Below are 18,125 nucleotides of genomic sequence, written 5' to 3'. Positions count from 1 at the left end.
AGTAATAGTGGGAGACTTTAATACCCCACTCACAACTATGGATAGATCAACTAAACAGAAAATTAACAAGGAAACACAAACCTTAAATGACACAATGGACAAGCTAGACCTTATTGATATCTATAGGACATTTCACCCCAAAACAATCAACTTCACCTTTTTCTCAAGTGCACACGGAACCTTCTCCAGAATAGATCACATCCTGGGCCATAAATCTGGTCTTGGAAAATTCGAAAAAATTGAAATCATTCCAGTCATCTTTTCTGACCACAGTGCAGTAAGATTAGATCTCAATTACAGGAAAAAAATTGTTAAAACTTCAAACATATGGAGGCTAAATAACACGCTTCTGAATAACCAACAAATCATAGAAGAAATCAAAAAAGAAATCAAAATATGTATAGAAACGAATGAAAATGAAAACACAACAACCCAAAACCTATGGGACACTGTAAAAGCAGTGCTAAGGGGAAGGTTCATACCATTACAGGCTTACATCAAGAAACAAGAAAAAAGCCAAATAAATAACCTAACTCTACACCTAAAGCAATTAGAGAAGGAAGAAATGAAGAACCCCAGAGTTAGCAGAAGGAAAGAAATCTTAAAAATTAGGGCAGAAATAAATGCAAAAGAAACTAAAGAGACCATAGCAAAAATCAACAAAGCTAAAAGCTGGTTTTTTGAAAAAATAAACAAAATTGACAAACCATTAGCAAGACTCATTAAGAAACAAAGAGAGAAGAACCAAATTAACCAAATTAGAAATGAAAATGGAGAGATCACAACAGACAACACTGAAATACAAAGGATCATAAGAGACTACTACCAGCAGCTCTATGCCAATAAAATGGACAACTTGGATGAAATGGACAAATTCTTAGAAAAGTATAACCTTCCAAAACTGAACCAGGAAGAAATAGATCTTAACAGACCCATCACAAGCAAGGAAATCGAAACTGTAATCAAAAATCTTCCAGCAAACAAAAGCGCAGGACCAGATGGCTTCACAGCTGAATTCTACCAAAAATTTAGAGAAGAGCTAACACCTATCTTACTCAAACTCTTCCAGAAAATTGCAGATGAAGGTAAACTTCCAAACTCATTCTATGAGGCCACCATCACCCTAATTCCAAAACCAGACAAAGATGCCACAAAAAAAGAAAACTACAGGCCAATATCACTGATGAACATAGATGCAAAAATCCTTAACAAAATTCTAGCAAACAGAATCCAACAACATATTAAAAAAATCATACACCACGACCAAGTGGGCTTTATCCCAGGAATGCAAGGATTCTTTAATATCCGCAAATCAATCAATGTAATACACCACATTAACAAATTGAAAGATAAAAACCATATGATTATCTCAATAGATGCAGAGAAAGCCTTTGACAAAATTCAACACCCATTTATGATTAAAACTCTCCAGAAAGCAGGAATAGAAGGAACATACCTCAACATAATAAAAGCTATATATGACAAACCCACAGCAAGTATCACCCTCAATGGTGAAAAATTGAAAGCATTTCCCCTGAAATCAGGAACAAGACAAGGGTGCCCACTCTCACCACTACTATTCAACATAGTGTTGGAAGTTCTGGCCACAGCAATCAGAGCAGAAAAAGAAGTAAAAGGAATCCAGATAGGAAAAGAAGAAGTGAAACTCTCGCTGTTTGCAGATGACATGATCCTCTACATAGAAAACCCTAAAGACTCTTCCAGAAAATTACTAGAGCTAATCAATGAATATAGTAAAGTTGCAGGATATAAAATTAACACACAGAAATCCCTTGCATTCCTATATACTAACAATGAAAAAACAGAAAGAGAAATTAAGGAAACAATACCATTCACCATTGCAACAAAAAGAATAAGATACTTAGGAGTATATCTACCTAAAGAAACAAAAGACCTATACATAGAAAACTATAAAACACTGATGAAAGAAATCAAAGAGGACACAAACAGATGGAGAAACATACCATGCTTATGGATTGGAAGAATCAATATTGTCAAAATGGCTATTCTACCCAAAGCAATCTATAGATTCAATGCAATCCCTATCAAGCTACCAATGGTATTTTTCACAGAACTAGACCAAAGAATTTCACAATTTGTATGGAAATACAAAAAACCTCGAATAGCCAAAGTAATCTTGAGAAAGAAGAATGGAACTGGAGGAATCAACCTGCCTGACTTCAGACTATACTACAAAGCCACAGTCATCAAGACAGTATGGTACTGACACAAAGACAGAAATATAGATCAATGGAACAGAATAGAAAGCCCAGAGATAAATCCACGAACTTATGGACACCTTATCTTTGACAAAGATGGCAAGGATATACAATGGAAAAAAGACAACCTCTTTAACAAGTGATGCTGGGAAAGCTGGTCAACCACTTGTAAAAGAATGAAACTAGAACACTTTCTAACACCATACACAAAAATAAACTCAAAATGGATTAAAGATCTAAATGTAAGACCAGAAACTATAAAACTCCTAGAGGAGAACATAGGCAAAACACTCTCCGACATAAATCAAAGCAAGATCCTCTATGACCCACCTCCCAGAATATTGGAAATAAAAGCAAAACTAAACAAATGGGACCTAATGAAACTTAAAAGCTTTTGCACAACAAAGGAAACTATAAGTAAGGTGAAAAGACAGCCCTCAGATTGGGAGAAAATAATAGCAAATGAAGAAACAGACAAAGGATTAATCTCAAAAATATACAAGCAACTCCTGCAGCTCAATTCCAGAAAAATAAATGACCCAATCAAAAAATGGGCCAAAGAACTAAACAGACATTTCTCCAAAGAAGACATACAGATGGCTAACAAACACATGAAAAAATGCTCAACATCACTCATTATCAGAGAAATGCAAATCAAAACCACAATGAGGTACCATTACACACTAGTCAGGATGGCTGCTATCCAAAAGTCTACAAGCAATAAATGCTGGAGAGGGTGTGGAGAAAAGGGAACCCTCTTACACTGTTGGTGGGAATGCAAATTAGTACAGCCGCTATGGAAAACAGTGTGGAGATTCCTTAAAAAACTGGAAATAAAACTGCCATATGACCCAGCAATCCCACTTCTGGGCATACACACTGAGGAAACCAGATCTGAAAGAGACACGTGCACCCCAATGTTCATCGCAGCACTGTTTATAATAGCCAGGACATGGAAGCAACCTAGATGCCCATCAGCAGATGAATGGATAAGGAAGCTGTGGTACATATACACCATGGAATATTACTCAGCCATTAAAAAGAATTCATTTGAACCAGTCCTAATGAGATGGATGAAACTGGAGCCCATTATACAGAGCGAAGTAAGCCAGAAAGATAAAGAACATTACAGCATACTAACACATATATATGGAATTTAGAAAGATGGTAACGACAACCCTATATGCAAAACAGAAAAAGAGACACAGATGTACAGAACAGACTTTTGAACTCTGTGGGAGAATGTAAGGGTGAGATGTTTCGAAAGAACAGCATGTATATTATCTATGGTGAAACAGATCACCAGCCCAGGTGGGATGCATGAGACAAGTGCTCGGGCCTGGTGCACTGGGAAGATCCAGAGGAATCAGGTGGAGAGGGAGGTGGGAAGGGGGATCAGGAGGGGGAATACATGTAAATCTATGGCTGATTCATATCAATGTATGACAAAACCCACTGAAAAAATAAAGAAAGAAAGAAAGAAAAAAAATAAAAAAATAAAAATTTCAGAGTGTGATTTTGCCCAAGATGTTATAAAAATCCTAAATGCATAGAACCATGCCATAAATCCTGTGACTATTGCATGCTTTTGGGCAATATCTCTTTGTTCCAAATAATCTGACTCTCCACAGTGCTAAATTGGGAGCATGATTTATTTTTTGTCAGCCTTTTATTTTCAGTAAGTCATCAGGTTTTTTAATTGACATTATTCAATTCTCATAATAAGGTTGATAACTGGTAAAAAGTATGAAGGAAGGAAATTCAAAGCAAATTTGAAAATTATGTTGTTCTTCAGTTTAAAATTAGAGATATGTTTGAATATTAGGAAGGATAGATACAGGGTAGAAATAATATTATTTAACTATTTCCCACATCCTGAGTAGAGTTCTCAGCATATGGTCACTACACTCTGAGTAACATCACTGGACCTCAAGGAAAGTCCATTTTTTATATGTAAATAATTCCCGATGGCTCAGTGGGTAAACAGTTGGTGTGCAATGCAGAAGACCCAGGAGACTCAGGTTTGGTTCCTGGGTTGGGAAGATCCTTTGGAGAAGGAAATGGCCACCCACTCCAGTATTCTCGCCTGGAAAATCCTGTGGACAGAGGAGCCTGGCAGGCTACAGTCGATGGGGTCGCAAAGAGTCGGACACGACTGAGCAACGGAGGACACACGGAGGGACAGAAATAGATTTCATTTCACACGTCAACGATGATTCATTGCGAGCGGTAATAAAAATGTGGTCTTAAAAAGGACACAGAGGCAGCATCCGGGCTCTGTGAGAAAGTAATGTTTGCCATAACAAGGAGAAGAAGCAGAGCAGATATTTGCCAACACTGGAAAAGTTCAATCTACAAAAATGCCTGAGGATGTAATTCTGGAACTATGTGGCTGCTACATTTTCTCCATTTCTTTATTTTGTTGTAGTTACTATTTTCTTTTTTCAAGTAATGTTCTTCAAGTGGCTAAGCACTGCAAGAGGATGTGGAAGGAATATATAGACAATGTGTTTCCTTCTTATGTCCATGAGAAGGCATATTTATGTTCTATATCCTCGTATTTGCTTAGCAGAACATAAAATAACAGGCTGTGCACTGCTACAAATTCTTTTTGGAACTTTTATACACTTCATCTATGAAGTCTGAGAAGTCCAGATAACATTTATCTGGAGATGCAAAAATGTAACTTGTTTTCCAATAATCATATTTCTGAAACTGAAGTACTGGAAAAAATCTCACAATTTTGGATGACTGTATACTCTGCAGTGGAAAGAACAGGTTTTGCAGTTGGTAGCTCTCACTCAAATTCCTGACTCAGTAATTACCTGCTGCATGTTGCTGTTGTTCAGTCACTCAGTTGTGTTTGACTCTTTGCAACCCCATGGACTGCAGCACGCCAGGCTTCCCTGTCCATCACCAACTCCTGGAGCTTGCTCAAACTCATCTCCAGTGAGTCCATGTTGCCATCCAACCATCTCATCCTCTGTCGTCCCCTTCTCCTCCTGCCTTCAATCTTTCCCAGCATCAGGGTCTTTCCCAATGAGTCAGCTCTTTGCATCAGGTGGCCAAAGTACTAGAGCTTCAGCTTCAGCATCAGTCCTTCCAATGAATATTCAGGGTTGATTTCCTTTAGGATTGACTGGTTTAATCTCCTGGCAGTCGAAGAGACTCTCAAGAGCCTTCTCCAACATCACAATTCAAAAGCATCAATTCTTTGGCACTCAGCCTTCTTTATGGTCCAACTCTTGCATCCATTCATGACTACTGGAAGAACTATAGCTTTGACTATATGGATCTTTGGTGGCAAAGTAATGTCTCTGCTCTGCTTTTTAATATGCTATCTAGGTTTGTCATAGCTTTTCTTCCAAGGAGCAAGCGTCTTTTAAATTCATGGCTGCAGTCAACACCTGCAGTGATTTTGGAGCCCAAGAAAATAAAGTCTGTCACTGTTTTCATTGTTTCCCCAATTATTTGTCATGATGTTAGTTTTTTGAATGTTGAGTTTTAAAGCAGTTTTTTCACTCTCCTCTTTCATCTTCATCAAGAGGCTCTTAGTTCCTCTTTGCTTTCTGACATAAGGGTGGCATCATCTGCGTATCTGAGGTTATTGATATTTCTCCCGGAAAGCTTGATTCCAGCTTGTGCTTCATCCAGCCCAGAATTTTGCATGATGTACTCTGCATATAGGTTAAGTAAGCAGGGTGACAATATACAGCCTTGACATACTCCTTTCCCGATTTGGAACCCATCTGTTGTTCCACATCCAGTTCTAACTGGTGTTTCTTGACCTGCATACAGGTTTCTCAGGAGGCAGGTTAGATGGTCTGATAGTCCCATCTCTTTAAGAATTTTCCACAGTTTGTTTTAATCCACACAGTCAAAGGCTTTAGTGTAGTCAATGAAGCACTGACTTCTCATTTCAATTCCAGAAATGAGAATTTCTAGAATTTGCTTGTTTTTACTATGATCCAACAGATGTTGGGAATTTGATCTCTGGTTCCTCTGCCTTTTCTAAATCCAGCTTAAACATCTAGAAATTCTCAGTTCACGTACTGTTGAAGGCTAGCTTGTAGAATTTTGAGCACTACTTTGCTAGCATGTGAAATGAATGCAATTGTGCAGTGGTTTGAACATTCTTTGGCATTGCCTTTCTTTGGGACTGGAGTGAAAACTGACCTTTTCCAGTCTTATGGCTGCTGCTGAGTTTTCTAAATTTGCTGTTTACCCTTGGGAAATTTAGCCTCTTTTGAGTTTCTGATTTCTCACATGAAGGATGGAGATAACAGGATTAAATGACATGACAGATAAACATGCCTAGTACAATGACTGGCTCATAGTAGGTTCTCAACAAACAGCAGTAATAATTACTGTAGATAATGATGATAGTAATTTCTACCAGTATTAGCATTGATATTGGCATCAGTATTATTATCATATTGTGGCAACAGTTCATGTGAGTTGAATTTAGATTTTCTAATGGGTAGAAGTTTCACACTTCCTGATTAATATTTAATAGTCTGTCTTTCATCCACAAAGCTTTGCTTATCACTCAGTTGCATTGGTTTTGGCCAGCCTGTGATTTCTCTGTCATGAGAAACAACATTAAAAGTACTAGTTATAAACATTAAACAGAACAAGTTGTCCATTACTTGGTTTATAAACAATTTAATAAGTGGGAATTATGGATAGCCTAGGCAGCACTTAGCAAGATGTTTTAAAAAATGAACAGAAGCATTTATATCAAATTGTTGAAAGTTATTGCCCTCAGAAGACAGCATTATAGGTGCTTTATTAATCGGATGGAGGGAGGTAGCACAATTTAGCCTTATAATGTTTACTTGAAGTTCTCTAAAGCAGATGATATTGATTTGAGCTTTTCCCTACCTTCATGGTTCATACATCACTGGAAATCAAGTGCTTGAAAGTTCAACAGTTGACTTATATGTACTGAGGCAAGTGGTGGTTCCGGTTCCTAAGAACTTGAATATTATAAAATCTTTAACTATGGCCCAGCAGGTAATGTGAATATTCCTTTCTGCCTTGGCTTGGGTGGAATATGATTTCTGTCATGGACTGGTCCATCTGGTCAAATGCTGCCTTTTTCTGAATGCTACCTTATCTGATGCTTTCAAGGAGCCCATAATCTGTAAAATTCTCTGTGACATTCTGGTGATCTGGAGCAGGGACTGGAAGAAAGAGCTATTTTCCTATTGCACTGCAGTAGTGTCCAAAATGGCACTGGCCAGCTGACTTCCTCCTAGTGCACTCAGCGGGTTCTGGTGTAAAGAGGAAACAGGGCTAGGGCTTGAAGAGGTTGGAGAGTGAGTGTGCAGGGCAATGTGGGTGGGGTGGGGAGTGACAGCCACTTCTTAATATTAAACTATTGGACCCAGATGTAACTCTGGATTCCATGGTAATATGCGTGCTTGGGGTTGACAGTAAATCTAAGATTGATCCTGAGGGTCAGGGGAAAGGGAGTGTTTCAAGGGGCATGGGCAGGCACTGCTCCTATTGCCATTCTCTATGGAGCCTTGGCCTCAGGCTGGGTCTTTCTCCCAGGGGCTGGGAATCATGTGACAGCTACAGATACTTCTTTGAAAAGAAGTTATAAGATATCACTGTACTGTGAATCAAAGTGAAGGTATCTTGAAATTCATTCATGAAAGGATGACTGCTTATATTACCAAGGTATTTTCTCAAATTATTTTTTACAATCAATTGGATTTAAGTCTATACCTGTAATATCACTACATTCACCTATATATCCACATACTTTCTTGAGTAGGCGAGAAAGTAGGAAGACTGGGGATTTCACAGAATACTCCCATGGCGATGTGTCAGGCACAAGAAAGTCAGCATTATTTGGAGTGGTTGTTTCAAATAATAAAAGCCTTCTCTGACCAATGATTTTTTTTTCTATTGGGTATTCTGTCTTTTGATAGAAAAAATGAAGGTTTATGAAATTTCCAGTATCACTCACATAAAATTATTAAGCTGTGGCTTTCAGCCTTCCTCCTCCTTTTTCATCACCTTAATTTTTTCCCCTATTACTACACTGTCAAGAGAACAGATAAAAGCTTTTTGGGTGAATTCTTGAGAGAAAAAGCAATTAGAGTGTAATAAAAACCATGGGGACCTAGTGGGTGAGAGAGTTATGTCAGTGAAGGCATGTGAGAGAACCTTGGAAGCTGGGGGATCGTAGAGAAAAGGAGATACAGGAGAGTTTAATAGGAGCTGCTGTGGATTATATTCTTAGACTCCTTCACCTGTTTGAGATGTACATGGGAGGACAGACTGCAATTCTATGCTCCAACACGTCTCCTTAGTCTAACATCACTCGGCAAAGGGAGACTAGATTTGGAATTTTGGGGATGGAGGGGCAATGTCACGGCTTTGTAAGCATAAAACAAAGCAGGCATCCTGTTGCTAACACTGCTGTCCTTCAACCTACCACATCTCTTTCCCCCAAGCAGTCTTAGTGCTCTAGGATCAGGGTGGGTGGATGGCCCTGGAAGTGAGGGGATGGAAATTGGTAACTCGGGCTGCTTTGAAAACAAGAATGCTGATAAAGGTTCAGGCATGATACCCATATAACTCTGGTTCCTTTTGCTTTCCAACAAAAGTATACTGAGAGCAAAATCTGTAGCTATATGTCTTTGTCAGAAACAAGGAGAGCAAATCAGTCAGAAAGACTTCCAACTGGACCCCCAAAGATTAGCGTTTATAACTCAACTAAAACTGCTAACTTTCTATAAAGCCCAGCTCCTGGCCCGCCTGTGATGTGCCATCACGGAGCCTGCCTTTCTCTGGCCTTATTGCACATACCCCGTTAAACCACAATGCCTAGCCCTCACTTACCAGCCCTCATATGGACTTGACCTCTGGATCATTTGTACTTTTTGGTATTTTCTCATCTTAGAGTCGTCATCATTATTTCCCAAATATTATGAACATTTATTATCTTGAAAAAGCAGGGAAGAATTCTTTATCTGCTTTTCTTCAAAAAGAAGGCTCTTACCTGCCCGGTTCTACAGTCATGGAACAGTCAGAGAGCTCCGCTGGCGGGCACTGGCTGTGGAGTCCATTCACCCTGCACCACAAGACGCCCAGATTAAATCATTTCAGACTCAGTCTACATCCTAGCAGCACTTTCTCCCCAACATCAAAGCATACTTGTCTCTTCAATAAAAACATAAAAATAAAGCCCAAGAAACACTTTCTCCAACTACTTCTTTTTCTCTTCAGAGACAGATTTTTTAAGAAACCAGTATTGGACGTGGTACTTGGTATTGCTCTTCCCTCTGACCTCATGTTCATTGCTCCCCCATCATGTCTGTCTTACACAATGTTACTGAAAACGCACTTGCAAAGGCCACCCGTGAATTCCTAAGTGCAGAGTTGTTCAATCCAATGGACACACTTCGTTTTTATCTTACTGGTGCTTTGTGGAGCCTGGGACATTAAACTCCTTGGAACTGTTTTCCTTTCTGGCTTCTACGATACTGCTCCTTCCTACTTTCCTCATTACCTGTCCGATTGATTTTTCTCTGTCTCCTTTGCGTACTTCTCCGCAGGTCAGTTCTTAACTCTTGGTGTTCCAGGGGGTGACATTCTTCCTGTTTCTCTGCCCTGACCTTTCCTAGGTTGGCTTGCTGCCAACATTTGACAGTCCCTGCTTCCCATCTTGATCCTTGTTTCACACTTTCAGTTTAAATCAGCCCTGGAGTGATGTTTCAGAAATGCAAATGTGATCAGGCTGTTCTCTTGCTTAAAATCCTTCAAGGGCTGCCCACCGCTTTTATGATAAAATCCAAAGTGGCACCTCCACCCCACCCTCATCACTCCAGTTTCCTGTGCTGGACTGCTTGAGGGAAGACGGCTAGAGTAATAGTTTAATCTCTAGCTATTTCATGCTTGGCTTCACTTTACTGAGGCTGCCAATTAATGATCTAGAGGTGAACTCTTCTGTGCTCTGCTGTGAACTGAGGCTTGTTTTGAGTCCTTGAAGAGCCTTTGCCTTATTGTCACTCAAACCGGCATTGACTTGAACTTCTGACCTAAAGCTGAACATCTGCATAGCCTATTGGCCAGGAAAGTAAGCTTTGAATGTGCTTTGGTTATGTTTAAATCCAATTTGGTCTAAATTAAGAAATGTATTTTCAGCTTGATAGTGTTTTAAATGTAGTATGTTCAGACATAGGTGGTAGTGTTGTGTGTTTTTCTTTTTTTCTCCCCTTCTACTCGCCCTCTTATAATTGCTTTTCAGAGAGAAGTTAGTAGATCTTCTCAACTCTACTTTTATAAAATGGAAGATGAACTCCTGCATTTTCTTGTCTTGTCATCTGTCCTTTTCTAGTTTTAGCAATGGAAAGTAACAACAGCTGGATGTGATCATATCAGCAGGAAACATCCTTGCTCCTGGCTGATTCACATATTGCCCCTGTCTTGCTTGCCATTTCAAATAGAGGGACAGAATACTGAATGGACAAGAAAATTAAAGGGGCTTCACACACATACACATGCACACATTCTACTTATAAGGAAAAATCAGTGAATCAAGAAAGGAATTATACATACTATAGACCCACACAGGAAAAAATATTTAAAAAGGGATTCATAAAGATTAGATATGGAGAAACAGAAAGGGGGAAACTGTTTTCTTGTGGAAAAAAATCATTTTTAAAAAAATGTTAATAAATTGCTTTTTCAGCTGATAAATATGGCTTACATAAAACAGCCTAAAAAGTCGATAACCAAGACTTTTTTTATCAAGGCAAACTTTCTCCTCTTTACCTGTTAGTCTTGTCTGCAGCCTGAAAGAAATCATGATTGTCAAGGGGGAAAATCAACATTATGCGTCTTACACAAGGATGTCCTCTACCAGGGTGTGGAGGGCACTGGGATTGCGGATCAGTTTGTCAAGGAAGCTGACAATGTCAGTAAATTTTGGTCTATGATTTCTCTCCTTCTGCCAGCAGCGGAGCATCAGCTGGTGTAGAGATGCCGGACAGCCCATGGGAGCCGGGAGTCTGTAACCCTCTTCAATGGACAGGATTACCTAAATGCAAACATACACAGGTTATCCTCTTACTTCTGGGGACAAACAATACACACACTAAGTTATAATTCCTTTTATACAGGAAGTGGAAGCTAAAACATTGGTAAGCATGAAAACTCCTTGTGAGTGCATGTAGTCTAGACAAGGATAAATACAACAATTGTGAACAAGAATTACAAGTATCTTAGTAGCATCTGCTGACTCCTCTTGAGAGGAAAAATATGTTTTTTAAACTTGTGGTATAGAGATGAGAGGTTAAATTTCATCACAATGTCCAGAAATAGTTTTTGTGTGATTTAGCTGGAATGTCTCAAAATCCAATTAGGACATCAGAAAGTCAGCCTAATACGGATTTAGTGAAAAACCATATGTGACAAATGTTTTAGTAAAACTGTACTTCTGCTGAACTCCTGAATCACTTTTTATTCTTTTATAATAATGTCAGTGCATATTCTTTTTGCAGCCATCCTTCCTTCTTTCTTCTTTATTTGCCATTTAATTCCTCTTCACTTACTTCTGGCTTTCCCCTAGTCTCACACTGACATGATTATGAAGTCCTTCCAGAATTTCTAAGGTCATTTAGTCTTTGAAATGCTATCAGTGTTCAGTTTAAGACCGCAGAGCAACAGGACATTTAGCCTGAGTATCCTCTGGGCTAGCACTCTCTAACAGAACTTTCCATGATGACAGAAATACTCCCTCTGTTCAATGTGGTAGCAAGTGGTCACGTGGCTACTGAGCACTTGAAATGTGGCTAGTAAGAGTGAGGAGCTGAATTTTACTTCCAGTTAATTTTAATTAATTGACCTTACATTTTAAATAGCCACAGGGGCAAGTGGTTACTATATGGGACAAAGCAGCTCTAGGGAAAGGAATCTCTGTAAAGCCAAAGTTAAGAGTAACAACAAGATGACAATAATTTTACTTTATTTTTTTTGGTACTTAAGAAATCACATACAAATAAGGTAAGATATTTACTATTTATCTGTTTAATATATAACCCATTGGAGTTTCCTAATCATGCAGTAAAATTGACCTGGAATTTATGTAGTTTATTTTTAAATGAAGAGTTCAAAAGTATTCATGTAACTATTCTTACATTATCTCTGGGGGAAAGACAAAAGAAAGGGTTTATTTTTGTATTTTTGATGGAAAATTGAGGGACAGACTGATATTTAAAGAGAAGCAATCTCACCTCTTCCCCATGCCAACAACAAAAATACAAAAATGCAAATGTAAATACTGTTATCAGTGCTCTCTTTATTTTAGCACCCTCTATGCATTTTCACTTTCTATAATTAAAAAAAAACTCATTTTCTTTTTTATATGACACCATATGACATGACTCTAAGATATCAATAATTTATGCTAGAAGTAGTCTGTAAAAAGAAGCAATAATAGGCTGCAGGAACCTCCTCTTAACTGCTAAGCTTAGCTTTTTAGTAATAGGGAATTTTTCATAATCCCATCAGTGTCTTTGTGACCAGAACACTTTAACCTATCAGAATACTAGCTTTTTTTCCTGTTCATTTTATATCTATTATTAAATGTGATGTTTTTTCTTATCTGTTTTCTGACTATTTTTGCTACTGACTAGGCCTGAATTTTAACACATTTTGCAACACATTTTAGTAAAACAGGATATGTATAAAAATGCTTGTAATGCACCAAAACTACTGTGGATAGCTTTAAAAAGTATCTAAGAAAAATAGGATAGAATTCCATTATAGAAAGACTTTAAAATCCCACCCCAGGAGACCTCCCTAGGTAATTTCAGAGTTACCTAATTATAAGTGCATAGAATAGATGACAAGTGAAGTTATAGTCTGAGAAAAAAATTAGCTGCCTTTATTAAGCATCATGTGCTAAATGCTTTGCATATTTTTTTCATTTACTGCTTAAAATAACTCAATATGGTAGTTATTATTATCCTTATTCTTAAATGAGGAAATTTAGACTCAGATAAGTTAGGAAACTTGCCTAAATTCACACAGCATAGGCAGCAGAGTTGAAATATGAACTTAGTTCCTTACAGCTTCCAAACTTGTCCTCTGCCTATTCCCCAGGGACGCTTTTCAATTCTCATGAAAATGTCTTCCTCTCGTGTTTTATATCAATTGTTTTATATCAATTTTAGGAGTGATGATTACCATTTTATCTTTTGTTGTATATCTGCTAACTGGACTTCAAATCCAATCCTAAGTTTTATAATAAGGATAAATCAAAAACATATTTACTTCATAGTCTGCAAAATGTAATCTCTGGCTGAACAGAGTAGTTCCTGAATGCTTCTGAGTCCTGTACACATTTCTATTATTGCATTTATTACACTGCATTATAATTTTTCACCTGCTTCCACTCAGGTGAAATACACTTGAAAGCAGAATTTCATCTCTATATTTTATATATTTATCCCTAATTATGGTACCTGATGCATTAATAAATGTTATTGACCCAAACAAAAGCTGTTAGAGGAAATTTTGGGGTTTGTCTTGATATAGGAGCAGATTCTTAGAAAATCTAGAGTTTCAACTACCCAAGAGGGATTCAAAGCAGAAGCAAGTCAGCATTTGAAGTGCCTCAGAAATAAATATTCATAAAAAATTGGGACATCAAGCAGTATTGTTCAAAATGATCTCCTGATTTCTCTCTGGTTTGGCTGGACAATAAGCCAAGTGAGACTGGGCCATGTTCTTCTCTAAGACAAAGGCACTGGACCCAAAGTCAGATTCCTATAAAGACTGGTGGCTTCTTCCTCCTGTCCAGAAGGTTTACTGTTTCCCATGACCCAGACATCCTTAGCTGCTGGAGAGCTGACTTTTCCACACAACTCCTGTAAACAGTTGACACCCAAATCCAGATTGCCTGGTGCCAAGCAAGCTGTCTATTCTCTTTTGACAAAGTTGCTCTCATGAGTGTCCTGTAGGAAGAGACAGTGACAAGAAAGTGGGGTCCTTCACCTGGAACCTTTATCCATAATGTGTTCAGCAAGTGTCTAATCCCCCCATGCCTTTCCGTGGGGATACTGGGAGATGTGGGGACTCATGACATTTCTTCTTGCTAACCTCTAAGTTTAAAGTTCTCCCTGTTCTTTAACTTGTAACTTTGTGAAATTTGTCCTGAGCCCTGGTTCATGACAGATGTCAATCATGAAGGTCCCACCTTACAGGAAATGCTAATAACAACAACCGTGACAATAATAATTACTAACAATTATTGAGAGCTCTTGACTACTTCCAGGTGCCATTTCTAAGTGATTTACATGTGTCAACTCTTTTAATCCTCACAGTAATATTGTGTGGTAGGTACTATTTTTATTCCCAGTTTACAGACAAGGAACGTAAACATAGAGAAGTTCAACTGGCAAACACTACACACCTAAAAGTTTTGAATTAGAAGGGAGCTAGAGAAGAGACTTGAGCAATATGATTCACAAAATGGTTAAAATATACAACATATTTCTAATGGATTTTTTATTTGTCCAAAGAGATAAAGATTCATCACTTAAAATGTGCTGTTAAACATACCATGTATAAGGGATAGCATAATGAGTAAGAAACATCTCTGTCTTTAGGAAACGTATATACTAATGAAGGTGACCAAGGAGTCTGCGTATGGAACATGCCATGTAGAACAGGGAGTCATGGAAACTTGTCAGAAGAGTACCTGTCTGAGTCTCTGGGAGAGGACACCTCCTGAATGTAGAAGGTAGCAGGGTCCATTAGATTAGATGGCTTAAAGCTCAGCATTCAGAAAATGAAGATCATGGCATCTGGTCCCATCATTTCATGGCAAATAGATGGGGAAACAGCGGAAACAGTGTCAGACTTTATTTTTTGGGCTCCAAAATCACTGCAGATGGTGATTTCAGCCATGAAATTAAAAGATGCTTACTCCTTGGAAAGAAAGTTATGACCAACCTAGATAGCATATGAAAAAGCAGAGACATTACTTTGCCAACATAGGTTGGTCTAGTCAAGGCTATAGTTTTTCCAGTGGTCATGTATGGATGTGAGAGTTGGACTGTGAAGAAAGGTGAGTGCTAAAAAATCGATGCTTTTGAACTGTGGTGTTGGAGAAGATCTTGAGAGTCCCTTGGACTACAAGGAGATCCAATCAGTCCATCCTAAAGGAGATCAGTCCTGGGTGTTCATTGGAAGGACTGATGCTGAAGCTGAAACTCCAATACTTTGGCCACCTGATGAGAAGAGTTGACTCAATGGAAAAGACCCTGATGCTGGGAGGGATTGGGGGCAGGGGGAGAAGGGGACGACAGAGGATGAGATGGCTGGATGGCATCACCGACTCAATGGACATGAGTTTGAGTAAACTCTGGGAGTTGGTGATGGACAGGGAGGCCTGGCGTGCTGCGATTCATGGGGTTGCAAAGAGTCGGACACGACTGAGCGACTGAACTGAACTGAACTGAAGAGAGATGTGATCTAATTAGGGAATTAATGTAGATTTCTGTAACTAGACCAGATTCTTCAAAGAGAAGAATGGTGAGGTTTGAGGCTGGAAGGTTAAGTAAAAACTATGTTTCTTGAGATCATGAATGATTTTGCATGCTATAAACACAGACTTTATGCAAAGGGGAGAAGGGTTTTGGCAAGTAGATGGTATTAGATTCACCTGTTGGAAGCTCACTCTGACTGCACTATGAAGAGTGGGATGATAGGGAAGGCCAGGAAGGAGGCTTGCAGTGATCCAGGCAAGAAGTCAGGATAGCCTTAGTTGAAGCAGAGGCGTGGGGTACAAGCAGTAGATTGATTTGATGGGAATGTAGGACTGGGGTGAGCTTAGATCGGGAAGTAGAGGGAGAAGAGAAGATTGACTTCTAGGGTTTTGGCTTGGTCGAGGAAACAAAGGAGGGGGTGCAATTTTGGGGCTGGAGTGACCATGAATTAAATTTTCTATGAGCTTCCTGGTTTCTGGTTCAAGTAACATATGAAACTTTGAGAGCTTATTATATGTCACTTTCTGGGCTAGGTATTTTAACATAGCTTAACTTCCATGTGAGTGTGGTTATACATATCTTGTAGGTAAGAAAACTGAAGCTCTAACTGATGAACAGATTGTGTCAGATTCACATAGCTAGCAATTTCCTGAAGACTGGACCGATATTATCACCTTGGTAGCCTCTGAATCATGACGGTGGTAGAAAAAAATCTATCCTGAGTCTTGTGCTGCGTTCCAGACTCATCCCCTAGAATTAACACTTGAGCTTCTTGTACACATTTACACGCTCCATGCTTTCACTCTCACACACCTGCTGATGACTTTCATTCCTGTAGCTCCAGTTCAGCTTTCTCTCAAGATTTCTACTACCATCTCTGGGATATACCACTTCATAAAGTTGTCATACAGATGATATGATTTTTTTTTTTTTTTTTTGCTGTTGTTCAAAACTAACCTTTTTCCTAACTTTGGCATTTCTGTCCTCTGAAAAGGGTAGCATTCTTTTTCCAGTGATTTAAGTCAGAGGTCAGCGGGTCCTCTGGGCTTCTGTCTTTCCTGGTGCTCAAAACTAACTTAGATGTTGATTCCACCAACTTCATATACTTTAAATACAGCCCATTTTTAATCCTCTTTTCAAATGATTTATTTTTCATTTTGATCACTGCAACAGCCACTTAATTAGTCTTTCTGTCTCTCCTCTAACTCCCTCAACAACTCCTGCAGTGCACCCGAAGCAATCCTGCTGGTGTGAAACTGTGATCCCCCTCCTTCCACATCCGGAACTCTGTGGCGGCTCACCGTGACCCGGGCTCCCAGGCCTCACCCTGGCGCTGTCCTGATCCTCCTCTGCGTTGGCCACAAAACACTTGCACTCTCTGAGCTGGGCAAGCTGAGTTCAAGAGCAGGAACTATTTCTTTTTTCCATGAGTTCCTGGCATCTAAAACAATGCCTTGTCAAATCAAAGAGTGAGCTTCAATTGTCGTACATGTGATCTATGAAAGCTGTATATTAACCTTTGTCTTCATAAACATGTCTTCTGTGGGAAGCTTTGTTTTATAGGCATTTCTGGTTCCCTACTTAAGGACTGACAGGCAGCCAGAAGCATATGGAGTGCTTCATCTAAAAGACTAAATGAGATTTGTTTTAGGATATGAAGGGGTGATAATTACTAGAGAGAATTTTGTTAATAGTACGGTTTTATGACAGCTGTAGGCTGCCATCCTTTGGAGAAGAATTATGCAAGGTTATACCCTTATTTTAAAGTGTAAGAAGAAAATTAAAATAAAGTGAAAAAATATGAAAATGACTGCAGTGAAAACTTTTGTGCAGAGGTAGAACGAATTAGATTTTGTCAGAAGTTATTATCTAAAACCTGGCGGGTTATTCTAAATAGATCATATTGGTTCCTTGTCATTGACACTACAATTTTTAGCATCCTAGAAACAACACCAGGCTCAGTTGGGGCATGTAGCAGACTGTTCTTCTCTTGTTGAATTTGATGCGTTTTCCAATTGTGCTGAAGGTTTCTGAATCAAAGAAGACAATGTGAACCTTTTATTAAACTAGGCAAACAAGGAGCAGACAGTCAATAGGAAGACACTGAGATATCCTGAACAATGCCGCTGAACAAGGAATGTTTGGGCTGTGCAGCGCAACACATTTTTATGTTATAACACTGCTCAATATCTCCCAAAGAGAAGCATAGTGAATTTAATTATTCATACTTACTTTTAAAGTAAACTGTCTCAAAATTTTAGCAAGAGCTGAAATGTACAGTAGTAAATGGAATGTGAAATGATTTTATTTTTGTCCTCTCTCTAAATATTCATCATGACTTTGCAGAAAATCTGTAATTTCAAGTTGAAGG

General features: G+C 38.7%; 1 protein-coding gene across 1 annotated transcript in view; it reads right to left on the bottom strand.

The window, feature by feature from the left end:
• The window catches only part of EPHA6 (EPH receptor A6), a 927,780-nt gene that overhangs the window by 7,501 nt on the left and 902,154 nt on the right, over positions 1–18,125 (bottom strand). The window contains exon 16 of the mRNA XM_061133941.1: positions 11,105–11,298. Coding sequence (XP_060989924.1) covers positions 11,105–11,298 — 194 coding nt within the window. The remainder of the gene's footprint in view (positions 1–11,104; positions 11,299–18,125) is intronic.

Source organism: Dama dama, chromosome 31 (assembly GCF_033118175.1).
Source record: "Dama dama isolate Ldn47 chromosome 31, ASM3311817v1, whole genome shotgun sequence".
Lineage (NCBI taxonomy): Eukaryota > Metazoa > Chordata > Mammalia > Artiodactyla > Cervidae > Dama > Dama dama.
The sequence above is the reverse complement of the archived record's forward strand: the minus strand, read 5'-3'. Positions and strand labels throughout refer to the sequence as shown.